The sequence below is a fragment of the Schistocerca serialis genome, chromosome 6, assembly GCF_023864345.2.
Source record: "Schistocerca serialis cubense isolate TAMUIC-IGC-003099 chromosome 6, iqSchSeri2.2, whole genome shotgun sequence".
In the NCBI taxonomy this organism is placed as follows: domain Eukaryota; kingdom Metazoa; phylum Arthropoda; class Insecta; order Orthoptera; family Acrididae; genus Schistocerca; species Schistocerca serialis.
In genome coordinates, this window is record NC_064643.1 from 231482516 (window position 1) to 231501378 (window position 18863).

Genomic DNA, 18863 nt, shown 5'->3' on the forward strand with positions numbered 1-18863 from the left:
TGCTGTTTCATCTTTAGTTTTCTGCACTGCTGCCTTCTCTTCTACTATCCTTTATGTCTATCAAAACAGCTCTTTAACTATTGGTCTATCTAGAATTAAGAATATGTAATGAAAACCGGATATGACAAATTTTTACCGAAAGTGACAATTTTCATTAAGCACTCCAGAAATGACAACAACGAGAACTTTAATAACAGTTGAAATCATAATCATCAGTATGTATAAAATTTTCAGCTGTCGCAAACGCATTTTGGTAACAATAGACGTTTTTCACCACAATAGCATGAAAGCCAGCCGCTTAGCATACCTAACCAACAATGCAGTCTAGAAGGTCAACCAAGCTTTAATGTTTCGCCGCGTGCACGTATAGTCCCTGATACAACAAATAGTAACGCACGGCAGCAAAGAAACAACTACGTACAGACAACACACTATTTCAACTCTTATCGGAATGCACCGTATAGAAATTACTATCATGACAGACGTAAAAATGATGAGCACAATTTTCAGCGTACATTAAATAACAGTCGATCTTATGAGCAGCAACAACATCAGCAACAACATATTATCACGAATGACCCAGATAATAGGTGTCATCTATAGCGTAACACGTCAGTAAGAAATAACAGAGCAGCTCAAATAGTGGATATGCCACAGCATCCTCCAGTAAATAGCAACACGTACGATAGAATTTAACCAGATACAGCACAGATTGCATATTCCAGTAACATAAGCAATAATTTTGACACGCAGAATCTTATTCACGAGAATGTTATCTGAAACATGCTTTGTTGAATGCACTACTTTTATCACACCCAGATCTTACCAGAAATTTTTCCATTGCCACCGACAGTTCTAACACCACTTTAGGCGTACACATTTTTCAGGAAATTGAAGAAGATGGCTCAACACTAATTAAAAACATCGCATTTGCAAGTCGCATTTTGTCACCTGCTGAAAGAAATTATTCCGTTACAGAAGTGGAAACATTATGTGTTGTATGGACTTTTACGAGATTTAGGCACTTTCTTTATGGCAGACACACCACCGTTTACACAGATCACAGAGCGATACAATTTTTACTTTCAGCTAAATTTACTCACGACAGGTTAAGTAGATGGAAACTTTATTTACAGGAATTTAATTTTACAATAGTTCACATTGCGGGCACACAAAATGTTATAGCAGACGCACTATCGCGTTCTCTCAGCAACAATCAGCAAGACGTAGCAACCAACTTCTGCAAAGCAAATTTCAGTGTCATGTGCATTCAGCAAGTTGCATTTGAAAATTTTATTTCATCGCCATTACAGGATATAGCAGAAGAGCAAAGTAAAGACAATGTGTGGAAAAAAATTAAACACCTTTGGCAAAATAAGAATAATGTTACGATTAGGAACCACTACACTGTACGTAATGACATTCTATTTCGCCGCTCTCATCCAGGCAGCAGCAATTGGTTATTATGCATTCCTGACGAACTGGTTAACAAATTAATCTGGTACACTCATTTACGTTACGCACATTACGGAGCCAGAAAATGTTTTCTTATACTGAGACAGAACTGTTATTTTGCCAACATGGAAAAACGTATACGACGAGTTTTAGCGTCATGTAAAATTTGCCAGAAAGCTAAGTCAGACACCACTTCACATATTCCTCCATTATATCCCATTATACCTGTTAAATTAATACATATGGCCGCAGTAGACATTTTTGGTCCAATTCCGAGAACTAATAGAGGTTTTTGCTACATCTTTGTCGCTGTTGAACTGACTTCAAAATTTGTTACTTTCACTCCCTTACGGAAAGCTACTGCTAAAACTGTTTCGAAAGCATTTGTAAAACATTTTCTATTTCATGTAGGGCATGTGATGAGAGTAATTTCCGACATTAGATCACAATTTCGTTCTGCTACATGGACACGTATGTTACGAGCTAGAAACATTTCTCCGATCTATATATCCAAGTACCATGCTTCTTCGAACCCTTGTGAACGATTAATGAAAGAAATTGGTAAACTGTGTAGAATATACTGCCACAAAAGACATATTGATTGGGACACACACATATTCTCATTCCAAGATGTAATTAATTCCATTCCAAATGAATCCACTATGCTATCTCCGTCTGTTATACTGAAAAACGTTGAACCACCAAACAAAATTAAAGAATTAGTAACATTTCCTACATCTCGTCGATTACGACACCACGAAATAATTGACATTGCGCTGAACAACATCAAACGTGCCGCAGAGCGCCGGAGAAGACAGCAAAAACAGGTTTGTACACGCCGAGACTTTCGCATTGGACAGAAGATATTAGTACGAACACACTATTTATCTAATAAAATAAAAGGTGAGTGCAGTAAATTTGAACTTCTATACGCAGGTCCACATCGGATTCGCAGCATTCCTCATCCCAATGTGGTGCACGTCGAAACTCTGAGAACCAGAAAATCGAAAGGAAACCACCACTTATCCAACATAAAACCCTTTATTGAGTGAACATACTTTACGATTTATCACGCTGTAATGCTATTTACTAATTTTTATGATCATTTCTGCAATTATTTTCACATGACTAATTACTGATGATTATCGTATTTTTTTCTTGACAAGTGCCCGGCAAGGTAAGGTTAGCAGGTCGCTCTGCTTGTCGTTACACATCGGGCCGTGCATATTTTTCCAGATGAACTTACGCATTTTATGAATAATTATGCAATTCGATGTAGTGATGTATTAATTTTATCAAATTCTCTCTCCATTAAAGTCTTTAATTCTCGCCTCTATTAACTGCACTACATACAAGCTGAACACAACGAACGTCACATTTTGTCTTTCTTACGTATGTACGATTGTTTTCATGTTTTGTTTGTATGCACTGTAAAATAGTTACGGTATAACACACCAGTTGACTTTGACATTTTTTGCCCTATGATATCTCAACATCGTGACTATTTTACATTTTTCTTTTTTTTTTTTTTTTTTTGCTGCATTGTGATATTCTCTGAACATTTTTGCCTTTGAACACTGTCTATGCTTTTGACATATTACGTTTTCTGTCATGTTATGCTGTATGCTTCATTTTGTCACCATTAACCAGTCATTATTTAGTGGGTATATGATATAAATGCAAGGCATTAATCTTTGTTCATCAATTTCAGAAAGAAATGATGCGTAAAGGAAATAAATTAAACAGAAATGGGAATTTCAACTACGGAATAGACGAAAGAAGATACAAAGACCTTATGAGGAAGAGTAAATGGATCAGAATTAACAAGCATTAACAAGAATATACTATACACATCGTAGAATAGCAGTCATAACTAATTTTTTTTTTCAGAATACAAAGTGATTGATGCAGGCTGTCAGACAGAACTACACATATTAGTTTTAAGTGATGAAATATGCTAGAGATAAGGAATAGTTGTGTAATGAATAATGAAGTGATTTTTGCAGATGATAATGAATGCTGATGAAGAGTAATGATGAAGGATATGCTACTATGAATAATGAAGTTTTTCTTTATAGGTGATGATAATAACGAAGTTATGATAATATGGATAATGAAGTTTTTCTTTATAGATGAGGATGATGTTGAAGTTTATGTATTTATGCTATGTAGTTATTCAAGTATTTGTTGCAGTTTGTTTTGACAGTATGTTTTATATCATATGGTATGATGACTGAAGGTTTTGGAAAGGACAGCTATGGAACACATTTTTTATACACATTTCACTACCTGTTAATTCGAAGTTCACTACTTTTCAGCATAGTCTGCGTTTCTTCTTTCAGCTCAATAATGCATTTTGTATTTTTTTTCAGGAGAAGCCTTTCATGACACTTACTAAACTTGTTACTTATTAAAGCTATACTAGTACTTGCATTTTTTTACCCAGTTGTGTCACAACCTTGTTACAGCTCACTCATGACGAATGACGTTACACGTTTTTCATTTACAGGAACAACCCAGAAGCAATTTTTTTTCTTTTCTCTTCTTGCTTTCTCTTATATTTACCCAAAGCAATGCATTGCTAACAAACAATCACCAGTTCCAAATAATGCTACCCATTCAAGAGAGTTCTGAATAATACTGAATGATGAACAACGTTTTATACTATTCAATACTTGCTGGCCACTGAGTGCCAATAATTAATATAACTAAATGAATTATGACTTTTCATGTTTTGGTAACTGGCCACTGAGTGCCAATAATTAATGTAACTAAATGAATTATGTTATTAATTATGCCATTAATTAGCTCCTGTTTTCAATGATGACTTTTCATGTTTTGGTAACTGCCCACTGAGTGCCAATAATTAATGTAACTAAATGTATTATGTTAATAATTACGCCATTAATTAGCTCCTGTTTTCAATGGACTTTTGATGTTTAGGTAACTGGCCAATGAGTGCCAATAATTTGTATAACTCAATGAATTATGTTAATGCTATGACAATAATTGACTCTCCTTTTCAATGATGACTTCTGATGAACATTATTCTGTCATACTAAATATGCTTTGTAACTGGCCAAGGACTGCCACTGTTTATTGTAATACGATTACCCATGATGCCAATAATTTAATTTTATGAACATTATTCTGTAATACTAAATACATGGTACAGAAATGTTCAATAACTGGGCTTTGAATGCCGCAAACTACTAATGTAATTCTCAATCAAGACTAGTCTGTGACTTAATGTCCTTCACCTCCTGACCTAACTACCTGGAGTTACTGTAATATCCATTTGTCCTGTCTATCCTCATGATCATGGAGCACTATATTTGGTTTTTGCACTAATTCTGCGTTGGTGTGCCTTGTAAGAACGTGGTGTTGACACGACATGCTGTCCACCACCGTGAGCAATGAAGACGTTATTATGGTCCCACTGTTTGGTGTACCTGATGTACTGTCAAAATGATAACAGGAAATATTACTACGACATTTCAGTGTCTTGGATACGCTGATAAATACTTCTGGGAAAAGAACTGCAAATTGTCTCACTTGGTGTTGTATTTCTGTGGAAAGATATGGACTTTCAGTGCAGCTGCGTGCAACCTAAGAGCTACAACCAGGATGCAATCCTTCGTATTCCTTCCATAATTCTTGTAAAATGAAAAAGTCATATACAGTGCGTGTGCACTTCCTTTCTTTTGTTAATAAGATCTGTTATCCTGAAATTACTGAAGACTTCTACAGTGCATGTGCACTTTATTACACTCCTTGATTTGTTTGTTTGTTGTAGAAAAATACTACAGAGTACTACAGTCCGTGTGCACTTTTGTCATTTGTCAATATAATTTGTACTCATTAGGTTTATTTGTCGTAAAAATATTAGAGAGTTTTTCAGTGCATGTGCACTTATGTTATGTGTTAATACACTCCTGGAAATTGAAATAAGAACACCGTGAATTCATTGTCCCAGGAAGGGGAAACTTTATTGACACATTCCTGGGGTGAGATACATCACATGATCACACTGACAGAACCACAGGCACATAGACACAGGCAACAGAGCATGCACAATGTCGGCACTAGTACAGTGTATATCCAGCTTTCACAGCAATGCAGGTTGCTATTCTCCCATGGAGACGATCGTAGAGATGCTGGATGTAGTCCTGTGGAACGGCTTGCCATGCCATTTCCACCTGGCGCCTCAGTTGGACCAGCGTTCGTGCTGGACGTGCAGACCGCGGGACACGACGCTTCATCCAGCCCCAAACATGCTCAATGGGGGACAGATCCGGAGATCTTGCTGGCCAGGGTAGTTGACTTACACCTTCTAGAGCACGTTGTGTGGCACGGGATACATGCGGACGTGCATTGTCCTGTTGGAACAGCAAGTTCCCTTGCCGGTCTAGGAATGGTAGAACGATGCGTTCGATGACGGGTTGGATGTACCATGAACTATTCAGTGTCCCCTCGACGATCACCAGTGGTGTACGGCCAGTGTAGGAGATCGCTCCCCACACCATGATGCCGGGTGTTGGCCCTGTGTGCCTCGGTCGTATGCAGTCCTGATTGTGGCGCTCACCTGCACGGCGCCAAACACGCATACGACCATCATTGGCACCAAGGCAGAAGCGACTCTCATCGCTGAAGACGACACGTCTCCATTCGTCCCTCCATTCACGCCTGTCGCGACACCACTGGAGGCGGGCTGCACGATGTTGGGGCGTGAGCGGAAGACGGCCTAACGGTGTGCGGGACCGTAGCCCAGCTTGATGGAGACGGTTGCGAATGGTCCTCGCCGATACCCCAGGAGCAACAGTGTCCCTAATTTGCTGGGAAGTGGCGGTGCGGTCCCCTACGGCACTGCGTAGGATCCTACGGTCTTGGCGTGCATCCGTGCGTCGCTGTGGTCCGGTCCCAGGTCGACGGGCACGTGCACCTTCCGCCGACCACTGGCGACAACATCGATGTACTGTGGAGACCTCGCGCCCCACGTGTTGAGCAATTCGGCGGTACGTCCACCCGGCCTCCCGCATGCCCACTATACGCCCTCGCTCAAAGTCTGTCAACTGCACATACGGTTCACGTCCACGCTGTCGCGGCATGCTACCAGTGTTAAAGACTGCGATGGAGCTCCGTATGCCACGGCAAACTGGCTGACACTGACGGTGGCGGTGCACAAATGCTGCGCAGCTAGCGCCATTCGACGGCCAACACCGCGGTTCTTGGTATGTCCGCTGTGCCGTGCGTGTGATCATTGCTTGTACAGCCCTCTCGCAGTGTCCGGAGCAAGTATGGTGGGTCTGACACACCGGTGTCAATGTGTTCTTTTTTCCATTTCCAGGAGTGTATGTTTTCTACTGAACTTCAGTGCCTGTGCACTTTTCTCATTTTTCAGTATGATTTGTACTCATTCTGTATACCTTTTATGATATGTTCAATACTTCAGTGCGTATGCACTTATGTCATTTGTTACTCATTGTATATACATTTCGTCATTTGCTGATATGTTCTGAACTGCAGTGCATGTGCACTCATGTCACTTGTCAACATGATTTTTTGGCCATTCTGTTCTGAAAATGCTAAAGAATTTTTCAGTGCATGTGCACTTTGTTATCTATCAAATAATTTGTATATACATTTTCCTGATATGTTTTGTACTTATATTTTGTCTTTGTCTGAAATTTTTTGTACTCGGTGCATGTGCTCCACATTTAATTCATGTACTACATCTGAATTTTCTGTAAATTGTAAAAGTTAATTAATTAAAGAAAAAATTTTGCCGCGCTTGGCAAGTCCAAATGACTCAACATCGCTGCCAAATTTTTGCCCCCCCCCCCCCCCCCCCCCCAGTGGAGGGTTATGAAACACGTATATTGTGTGGCGGCGATGGCGAGGCATTGCAGAGTCTCTGACCAGACAGCTGTTTGTCGTTAGTAGTCTGCGCTTGACCGCGCGAGAGTGCAGTTCAGTTGCGAGTTGGCAGTTGGAGAGTAGTAGCGCATGCGAGATGACGTAATCTGTGGTAGTAGCGCGCGAGAGATAGTTGCAGTTGAGTGTGAGGAGTCGGCGGGCGTCGACATGGCACACTGGTCAAGATTCAGGACGAGGTATATTTGTAAATAAGGTAATGAAGCAGCACTGCGCACATTTGATAATGTAATGTAAATTAACTGTAACTAATTTGTTCAAGAATCGCCCCAATAATATTTTCGTTTTCAAACCAAGTACTTTAACAAAACAAACATTTTATTGAAAAATATTTGCCTTCCATTTCCTTTTAAAAAGAATCACTTAAGTTCAAAGAATGTTTTCGATCCATTTCCTCCAAGCTATGGCGAAAAATGAGAGCAGATGCAGTTTTACTGAGGTAAGAATTTAAGTTTAATCAGGGCCTAAGATCGACATTTCGGTCTATTTGCATTTTCATTATCATTGAATTGACTTACATTTTTGTGGGCAGCTTATACCTGGGTCAGATTGCAAATTTTTATTTAATTATCATTGTCATTAAATTTATTTGCTTGGAGGTTACATTAGGTTGTATTCTCGTTAACATCCCATTATTGTGTTTAAAATTTCTCTGGGGAGGTTACACTTAGCTCTAGGTCCAATTACAATTGAGTATTATCTTTCTTTTTTTTTTTTTGTGGGGAGGTTACAACATCTGTACACTTATAATATGCATCTGCTCACTGAGGCAGACGGAGGAAGAAGACACATGAAAAATTTGCAGAGCTTGTAACACTTATATCGATTAGAGGTAGGTTTATGTTATGTAACTGTGTATCTGCAATTATGGAGTGTGTATTCTTTATTAGCTAAAGCCATTGATTTGTGACAGTAAATTTAGAGTTTTGTAATGTATATATGAGAAAACCAAAAATAATAAATATGTGTATGTTTACAAGAAAGGCAATGTTTGTTGAAAGCTGGTTCATGCTTAGGACACTTGTATGTGTAATACATAATAGACGTAGGGAAATTCCTCCGCAACGGAAGTGTCATGGGGTAAAAGGTGGTTTTTGCGGTCGAACTGGGAGGCTCCTTGGTGTGAACGATACGCAGTATGTGACTAGCCGTAGCACAGTACACTTCGACGGTGCTAAGAGAGGCAATTGGAAGCTGCATTGCAAAGGACTTTTGCCTCGATTGTGGATCAGGCTATTATTTGGTATTCTCAGCAAAAAGGAATGTCTCTAATATGTTGAAAAGCCGACGCCAAGAAGAAATTTTATAGAGCATTCGAACATAAGAGCTGTGGGTACAGTTAGTCACTGTGTCGCTTGCCACCAAAACTTCACCACTGCTCTACTAACTTTATACATCCAGCTATATATATGAGCATGGACCACTTAATCTGTGTATGTGGTTTAACAATAATCCAAATGCTATAGATATGGATCCGGAACCATATCTTGGACTATTACTGATCCTAAGGAAAACTGATATATGAAGAGGAGTATAAACAGTGTATTTATGATATTATTTATCTTTATTTGTGTTTCTTCATGTCAGTTCAGATACAAGCCCCTCATGTCCAAACTTAGTTCTGCACTTCATGCAGTAATATTTCAGTCTTAGTTTCAGTAATGATCTTGAGGGTAGTGTGGTGTCACCGCGCGATAGTTCACTGACAAACTACGTTCTCATTTGCCGAGACGATAGTTAGCATAGATTTCAGCTACGTCCTTTGCTACACCTAGCAAGGCGCCATTATCATTTGCTATTTATCTTGTGATGCATGTACCGCCAGACAGATGTTCACCAATTATGGATTAAAGTTAAGTATTCCAGAAGCTACGTACTTTCTTTACTAGACTCAACTCCTTTAACTGTTCCAGACCTCACGTCAGTCTGCGTGAGCTTAAACGCGTGCCTTTCGGCTATCTCATAGTGGCTTGGCTGTCTTGCCAAGTCACAACAAGTTGCCGACGAGGATGGGATCGCGTTTGTACCACTTCTGCCCTGATTTACTTGTGTCATGGCTTCGCCACCATCTCCAGATGTACTGTCCGAATTTTATCGCTTGCAGAATCAGCAGACGCGGGCCTTATTGGATGCCCTTGGACAGCTCGTCCAGGGTCAACGTGCAATGCAAAATGATGTGGCAGCTTCCGCTTCACCGCTCACGCAGCCACAAGACGCTGTTGCACCACCTTTTCGTCCTTTTGATTCTGCACTGGAAAGCTGGACGGAGTGGTCACGTCAATTTGGATTCCATCTCGCCGCCTACAGAATTCAAGGTAATCAGCGGCAGCCTTTTCTGTTAGCATCTGTAGGCGTCCAGACGTACCGTGTGATAGTGAAAGTATTTCCCCGACGCGATGTAGCAACTCTGTCCTACGAAGAAATTTTTTCTTCATTAGATGCATATGTCAAAGAATCAGTCAATGTAGTTGCGAAAAGGTGTACCTTCTTTCGTACAAAACGTACCGCAGGTCAGACTAATAGGGAGTGGGTTGCAACCTTGCAAGGATTGTGCTTTTGAGTGTGAATGTGGACTCCCTTATTCAGATACTATGGTACGTGATGCTATTGCACAGAACGTTTCTGATGTTCGTATATGGGAACAGATTTTGAAACTAGTCAATCCCTCCCTTCAACAAGTGATGGACGTATTGGATCGGCAGGACACACTTGACTTTGCTCAGGAATCATTTGAAACTTCGCCACCTGTGTGTCAGGCTAACCGGCACGCCAGGCGAGCTGCACGGAACAGTAAACAGTCCTCACGCCAGGCCGCGCCAAAGCCGCCTGGCTCTATGTCCCGCATTGGCAAGCAATTGCAGTGAAATCATGCCCATGGTGTGCAACTAGACATTCGCGTGAGAATTGCCCGTCACGCCAAGCTATTTGCTTATTCTGTAATAAAAAAGGACATGTTCAAAGTGTTTGCCAGAAAAAGCTCAGATCAGACATTAACAACCATTCCAGACCCTTTGCTTCGCGCCGAAATCGATCCAAGGATACTCAGGCTCGTGCAACTTCGCCTATGGAAATTCATGTAGTTCATTCCACTCCACCCAGTGCTACTCTCTCTCACAGTGACTGTGTTCGTCCCACAAATAGTGTGCGTCGACATCGCCGGTAATCCCGTCAAGTCGCAAATGATTCTGTACCAGAGTCAGTTCACGTTGCACAGGACAGTCGCTCTTATCGTCAGCAGGACAATAAACTTTTTGTGGACTTGGATATTCATGGCAAAGTGATACCGTTCCAGCTCGATACCGGAGCTGCAGTTTCACTAATCAATCGCGACACGTAGAAACAGCTGGGCACAGCTCCGTTGCATGCTGCAAAGTTAAGCTAACTACATATTCAGGTCACGGGCTCCCTGTGTTATGACAGTGCAGCCTTCTTGCAACATACAAGGGACAAACAAAACTTGTGTCATTGTACATCCTTCGTTCTTCTGCTGCAGTGAACTTGTTTGGTTTCGATTTATTTCAGTTGTTTAACTTGTCTATAGTAAATCAGGTCTTGTGCCTTCAACCAGTGTTTCTCGTCTATGTGACGAATTTGCAGACATTTTTGCACCGGGCTTTGGTTGCGCTAAGAACTATAAAGCACATTTGGAACTGAACGTAAACGCGCAACCGAAATTTTTCAGGGCGCGCAATGTTCCCCACGCATTGCGTGATGCGGTCGCAAAATCATTACACGATTTGAAATCACAAGGTGTCATTGAACGTGTGCAGGCTTCTCTCTGGGCATCACCCTTAGTAATTTTGCAAAAAACCTTCCGGAAAATTGAGACTTTGTGTGGACTTCAAGGCTGCAGTGAATCCACAACTAGTGACTGCAACTTTTCCTTTACCCCGCCCAGAGGATGTTTTTGACAAACTGTGCCCAGGCAAATATTTTTCGAAGTTGGACCTAGCAGATGCGTACTTGCAAATACCGGTGGACGAAGAACCCCAGCGCGTTTTGGTGGTTAACACGCATCTTGGTTTGTATAGATTCAAACGGCTGCCATTCGGGTGTGCATCCGCCACTGCATTGTTTCAGCAATATCTACAAACTGTTTGTGCGTCGGTCCCTACTGCAGCAAACTATCTGGACGATATTGTGATCTCCGGAAAGACGGAAGAAGAACATTTAGCAAATCTCAGAACATTATTTCAGGTCTTGCGACAAAATGGTCTTCGCTTGCGGAAGGACAAATGTGTGTTTTTTGCTCGGGACTTACCATATCTGGGACATGTACTCAATGTCCAAGGCATACATCCGAGTCCAGAGCACCTCTGTGCCGTACAGGACTTGCCTTCGCCGCAGAATATGAAGCAGCTACAGAGTGTGCGGGAAAAATCAATTACTACCATAAATATGTGCGTCACGCCTCTTCCATTTCAGCTCCGCTTCATTGCTTACGCCGTAAAGGTGTTCCGTTCGTCTGGACGACGGAATGCGAACGCGCCTTTCGCCAGTTGAAACCGGCGTTGCTTTCCAATACTTGCCTTACGCCATTCGATCCCCGGAAGCCCGTTTTGTTGATCGTGGATGCATCGGATTTCGGGATCGGTGCTGTGCTTGCGCACAAAGATGGATCGCACGATCACCCTATTGCCTTTGCGTCCAAATTGCTCTCGTCTGCGCAAAGAAATTACTCACAGATCGAGAAAGAAGCATTGGCTCTCGTATTTGGAGTTACAAAGTTTCATGATTTCTTGTATGGTCGTCACTTTACCATCATCACCGACCACAAACCTTTGACATCGCTTTTTCATCCGACCAAGCCTGTACCTCCACGTACAGCGTAGAAATTCATTCGCTGGTCTATTTTCCTCTCGCAGTACCGCTACGATATCTTATATCGGTCCACTGCTAAGCACGGAAACGCCGATGCGTTATCCCGTTTGCCTGTTGCTGAGGATAGAGCATTCGATTCCTCCGAACTTGCTTGCATGTTCATTGATTCGGAAACCGATGACGTGGTCGACTCGTTTCCGATTGATTTTCATCGTGTTGCTACAGCCACAGCTGCCGACCCTGTCCTTGCTTCCGTTTTGCGTTTTGTTGCTACGCAGTGGCCCTTGTCAAAGTCACGAATCGAGGATCTGTTGGTTCGCCGATTTTTTGCTCACAAGGAGCGGCATTTTGTACGACGTGGTGTTTTGCTGTTGCGTTCTGATACTGATCAGTCCAGGGTCGTGGTCCCACGTTCGTTGCAGTCCTCTGTCTTACGGCTTCTCCACCAAGGACATTGGGGTATAGTGCGAACGAAACAACTTGCTCGTCAGCACTGTACTTGGTTCGGAATCGATGCTGCGATTACAAATATGTGCTCTTCTTGCATGGCGAGTGCCGAACAACAAGCCGCACCACCGCGGAAATTCTTTGCATGGCCAAAACCACTTCCCCTTGGCAACGCTTACACATCGATTTTGCTGGTCCATTCTGGAATGCTCGATGGTTGGTTCTGGTCGATTCATTCAGTAATTTTCCTTTTGTTGTCCGGATGTTTTCCACGACGTCTTCTGCCACCATCCAAGCGTTATCTACTATCTTTTGCATTGAAGGTCTTCCTCAGACTATTGTTTCCGACAATGGCCCACAATTCATGTCCGCAGAATTTCAGTCACTCTGCAAGGCCAATGGTATTCAACATCTCACTTCCGCGCCGTTTTCGTCGCAGTCCAACGGTGCCGCTGAACGGTTGGTCAGGACTTTCAAGTCACAGATGTTGAAGTAGAAGGAGTCTCATTCTCGGGAGGACGCGTTATTGCTCTTTTTGTCCTCGTATCGCTCTCAACCCCGAGATGGTCGGTCGCCGGCTGAGTTGCTCCACGGTCGTCCTCATCGAACCTTGATGTCTTTGCTACATCCGCCGCATCAGGTTCCTGTGCAGCGGCAGACACCTGCTTTTGTCCCAGGCGACGTTGTCTACTATCGCCACTATCGAGGTTCATGGCGTTGGCTCGAAGGGCACATTCTTTGCTGCCTCGGCCGCGCTATGTATCTGGTTTTGGGGGCCTCTGGTGAGGTGCGTCGGCATCTCAATCAGCTGCGCCTCTGTCGTCGCACGGGTTCTGCCGCTCCCCGACTGCTTTCAGCGACGGTGCCGTCCGGTCAGCCCCCTGGGGACCCATCTACTGGCTCGCCTCATCCCCAGGTGTTACCGACGCTGCCTTCCATTTTGCCCCATGGCGACGCGCCGCCGCCGCCGACGCCGCCGCCACCTGTTCTCCCGCCGGCGACGCCCGCAGTGGACGCGTCGCGGCAGCCGCCGGGCGCCTCCTTGGGTCACGCGCAGCCGATCGCTTCCCGTGACCAGTTGTCCTACGCCATGGACCTCTTGCCCGCTCCGGACCACATGGCGCCTTCGCCCGTCGGGTGCCCCGACCCGATGGAGGTTGGCCCTTCGGCCCCTCCTGCGGGCGCATACACCGCATGTTGGCGTGCACCCTGGACTAGGTTTTCAGGCGTTTCCTAGCTCCCCTCGGACCGAATGGCAGGGTGCGGGTGGCACAACTTCGCCTGTTGTTAGGCTCCCCACCTCGTCGCATACGCCAACATGGGGTCCTCTCCACGGCGGGCGGAAGCCTTATACCACAACCATCCGCCGATTTGCGGGGGAGGAATGTGGTGTCACCGCCAGACACCACACTTGCTAGGTGGTAGCCTTTAAATCGGCTGCGGTCCGTTAGTATACGTCGGACCCGCGTGTCGCCACTATCAGTGATTGCAGACTGAGCGCCGCCACGCGGCATGTCTAGAGAGTCTTCCTAGCACTCGCCCCAGTTGTACTGCCGACATTGCTAGCGATGGTTCACTGACAAATTACGTTCTCATTTGCCGAGACGATAGTTAGCATAGCTTTCAGCTACGTCATTTGCTACGACCTAGCAAGGCGCCATTATCATTTGCTATTTATCTTGTGATGCATGTACCGTCAGACCGATGTTCACCAATTATGGATTAAAGTTAAGTATTCCAGAAGCTCCGTACTTTTTTTACTAGACTCAACTCCTTTAACTGTTCCAGACCTCACGCCAGCCTGCGTGAGCTTAAACGCCTGCCTTTCGGCTATCTCATAGTGGCTTGGCTGTCTTGCCAAGTCACAACAGGTAGCTGTTATTAGTATGAGCTTAGTGCAAATTTGATTTCCATGATTACTGGTGTGTGCATTACCGATGACTGCTGCTGCGCACAGCTCAGAGTACCCTTTGTCAGTTTGTATCCTGTGCACTATTCAAAGGGAAATATCAACGTAAATAGCATTAATAACCAATGTTCAAGTTTCTTAAACACATATTTCCAAATTAATGTGCCTAATTGTGCTGGCGACCCTTAATTTTTCCATTCACAAATGTTTTTTCCACTTTTATTAACTCTCAAGGTTAAAGTCTGTTTAGTTTTTCTGTTAATGTCACCATATTCAAAATTATAGTCCGATACCTTTGTCCATTAGATACACGCGTGGTCATCACAGAGGGTAACGTTAGCTTGCTTCACAGTAGGCTTGTGCATCATACATGGCAAGTTAGCGTTATAAGCTACGCTCTTACCAAAAGACAAGTGAAAAACCACGTCATACTTGGGTCTTGTTTCAGTTACAGGCTGACGTTATATTGTTAATTTTCTGGAATATGGTACTCCAATTACTTTTAGATTTAATGATTTTTGACTTACAGAGATTTAAATACAGCTTTCAGGTATTCAAAGAAAATAAAGCACATACGCGCGAGAAAAGGATTCCTAATAAATGTTACAGGAAAAACAAAGCTCCTTTGTATGTAATACTTTAGGGTTTGACTGGGTCGATGAATGTTAGTGAAAATGAGAGCTAGATACTATAATTGTAATTCACATTATATGTTTACCAATTTTAGATCTAGTACTTTTAACCATCGTAACTTGGTTTATTTTACCAATGGCAGTAAGAACCTCCGTGTTAAGCTCCCTAAATCCATAAACACACACACACTCACACACACACACGCAGACACACGCACACACAAACACCCACACATACACACGCACACACGCACACACAAGCACGAGGTGTTTGTGTGTGTGTGTGTGTGTGTGTGTGTGTGTGTGTGTCAGAGAGAGAGAGAGAGAGAGAGAGAGACGAGGGAGATATCAGCAGATGGTCGACGTAATTCACCGAGTGACACTGGAATACTTTAGAGTGAAAAATTGTTGCTGAGACGATTACGCAGACTTGATTTGTTAGTAAAACGAGTTAAAAGATGCTCTTTCTCACGTTATCTCTTATAATTATTGTCTCTCAACACAGTCCTAACGCTGTTAAGCTGCTCAATGTCATTTGAAGAAGAAATCAGTTTTGCATTTTCAGAAATATCCCAGTTCTCCCCCTGAGGTGTTTTTATCTTCGAGTAAGATAAGATCTTAATGTATTATTGTCCAAAGGGCACATCGATTTATCTAAGGAAGGACGTGGTTGCTCTAATTGTAGAATTCCTAGTTCCGAATGAACTTTTTATCAGCGTTAACGAGTCCGTCCCGCCATGAAATACAATAAATTGAATACAGCAATGTACTTAGATCACTCATCATCCACCATGCCCCGTGTGTTCATTGCAGCAGTGTGCGTGTTTGCTGCGGGTCTGGCTTCGCCCACCAGGGCGTGGCCCCTGTCCGCTGGCCACGGTCGGGTCATCGGCAGCAGCAACGCCAGCATCTCTGACTACCTTACCAGGCGTCGCTGCTGCGCGGTGGCTCCCATCACCGCGGAGCGTCCATTATCAGCGAGACTTGGACTCTGACCGCTGCCCACTGCGTCGAGTTCGTGCCCGCAAGCGCGCTGGGCATTCGAGCTGGGACGACGAAGCGCGACAGTGGCGGCACGGTTCACTGTGCGCTCTCTGTTAAGTGGCACGAGAGTTACCCCTACTACACCTATGACTACGACATCGCAGTAGTGCAGGTGAGTCTCCCGCGTTCCGTACGTTGTTGCTGCGACAGAGACCAGTATGTCGCTGGAATACAGTTTACACGGACAGACTTCAATGATGGGCCCAGACATCACGATAGCAGCCAACCACTAGATCGAAAGACGCCTGGTGGCGTTTATGGCGCACCATGTGGTATACTGAGGGGACAAATGTCATGGGATACCTACTAATATCCTGACGGACCTCCTTCTGCCAGGCGTAGGGATTCATGTTGGGTGATGCGGGTGGCCAAATCATTACCTCGAATTGTTCAGAATGTTCTTCAAACCAACTGATGACAGTCGTTGCCCGGTGACATATCTGGGAACGTGAAGTCCTTGCGTGTCTGCAACTGGTCTCCAAGTAGCCGAACATTATCACTTCCAGCCAAAGATAGGATCATTTGGAGCAAAGGGACCAGGTTCCTTCCGTGTAAATACTAGTGACACCATTATGGAGTCACTGTTATTATTGTGGTCTTCAGTCCACAGACTGGTTTGATGCAGCTCTCCATGCTACTCTATCCTGTGTAAGCGTCTTCATCTCCCAATACCTACTGCAGCCTACATCCTTCTAAATCTGCTAAGTATATTCATCTCTTGGTCTCCCTCTACAATTTTTACCCTCCACGGTGCCCTCCGGTGCTAAATTGGTGATCCCTTGATGCCGCAAAACATGTCCTACCAACCGATCCCTTCTTCTAGTCAAGTTGTGCCACAAACTCCTCTTCTCCCCAATTCTATTCAATACCTCCCCATTAATTATGTGGTCTACCCATCTAATCTTCAGCATTCTTCTGTAGCACCACATTTGGATAGCTTCTATTCTCTTCTTGTCTAAACTATTTATCGTCCATGTTTCACTTCCATACATGGCTACACTCCATACAAATACTTTCAGAAACGTCTTCCTGACACTTAAAGCAATACTCGATGTTAACAAATTTCTCTTCTTCAGAAATGCTTTCCTTGCCATTGCCAGTCAACATTTCATATCCTCTCTACTTCGAACATCATCAGTTATTTTGCTCCCCAAATAGCAAAACTCCTTTACTACTTTAAGTGTATCACTTCCTAGTCTAATTCCCGCAGCATCGCCCGAATTAATTCGACTACATTCCATTATCCTCGTTTTGCTTTACTTCTCCATGGTTTTTAATGCCTACTCCAAACTTTTCTTTCGTTTACTTTACTGCTTGCTCAATATACAGACTGAATAGCATCGGGGAGAGGCTACAACCCTGTCTCACTCCCTTCCCAACCACTGCTTCCCTTTCATGTCCCTCGACTCTTATAACTGTCATCTGGTTTCTGTACAAACTGTAAATAGCATTTCGCTCCCTGTATTTTACCCCTGCCACCTTTAGAATTTGAAAGAGAGTATTCTGATCAACAATGTCAAAAGCTTTCTCAAAGTCTACAAATGCTAGAAACGTAAGTTTGCCTTTCCTTAATATTTCTTCTAAGATAAGTCGTAGGGTCATTATTGCGTCACGTGTTCCAACATTTCTAAGGAATCCAAACTGATGTTCCCCGAGGTCGGCTTCTATCAGTTTTTCCATTCGTCTGTAAAGAATTAGCGTTAGTATTTTGCAGCTGTGACTTACTAAACTGATAGTTCGGTAATTTTTACATCTGTCAACACCTGCTTTCTTTGGGATTGCAATTATTATATTCTTCTTGAAGTCGGAGGGAATTTCTCCTGTCTCATGCATCTTGCTTACCAGAGGGTAGAGTTTTGTCAGGACTGGCTCTCCCAAGGCGTCACGTGTTCCAACATTTCTAAGGAATCCAAACTGATGTTCCCCGAGGTCGGCTTCTATCAGTTTTTCCATTCGTCTGTAAAGAATTCGCGTTAGTATTTTGCAGCTGTGACTTACTAAACTGACAGTTCGGTAATTTTTACATCAGTCAACACCTGCTTTCTTTGGGATTGCAATTATTATATTCTTCTTGAAGTCGGAGGGAATTTCTCCTGTCTCATGCATCGTGCTTACCAGAGGGGAGAGTTTTGTCAGGACTGGCTCTCCCAAGGCTGTCAGTAGTTCTAATGGAATGTTGTCTATTCCAGGGGCCTTGTTTGGATTTAGGCCTTTCAGTGCTCTGTCAAACTCTTTACGCAGTATCATATCTCCCATTTCATCTTCATCTACCTCCTCTTCCATTTCCGTAATATTGTCCTCAAGAACATCGCCCCTGTATAGACCCTCTATATACTCCTTCCACCTTTCTGCTTTCCTTCTTTGCTTAGAACTGGGTTTCCATCTGAGCTCTTGATATTCATGCAAGTAGTTCTCTTTTCTCCAAAGGTCTAATTTTCCTGCAGGCAGTATCTACCTTACCCCTCATGAGATAAGCCTCTACATCCTTACATTTATCCTCTAGCCATCCCTGCTTAGCCATTTTGCACTTCATCAGGTTCAAATGTTCAAATGTGTGTGGATTCCTAAGGGACCAAACTGCTGAGTTCATCGGTCCCTAGACTTACACACTACTTAAACTA

At 43.4% G+C, this 18863-nt stretch overlaps 1 protein-coding gene across 1 annotated transcript in view; it reads left to right on the forward strand.

Moving 5' to 3' along the window:
- The window catches only part of LOC126484787 (trypsin alpha-4-like), an 84476-nt gene that overhangs the window by 54786 nt on the left and 10827 nt on the right, over positions 1 to 18863 (forward strand). The window contains exon 3 of the mRNA XM_050108383.1: positions 16127 to 16354. Coding sequence (XP_049964340.1) covers positions 16127 to 16354 — 228 coding nt within the window. The remainder of the gene's footprint in view (positions 1 to 16126; positions 16355 to 18863) is intronic.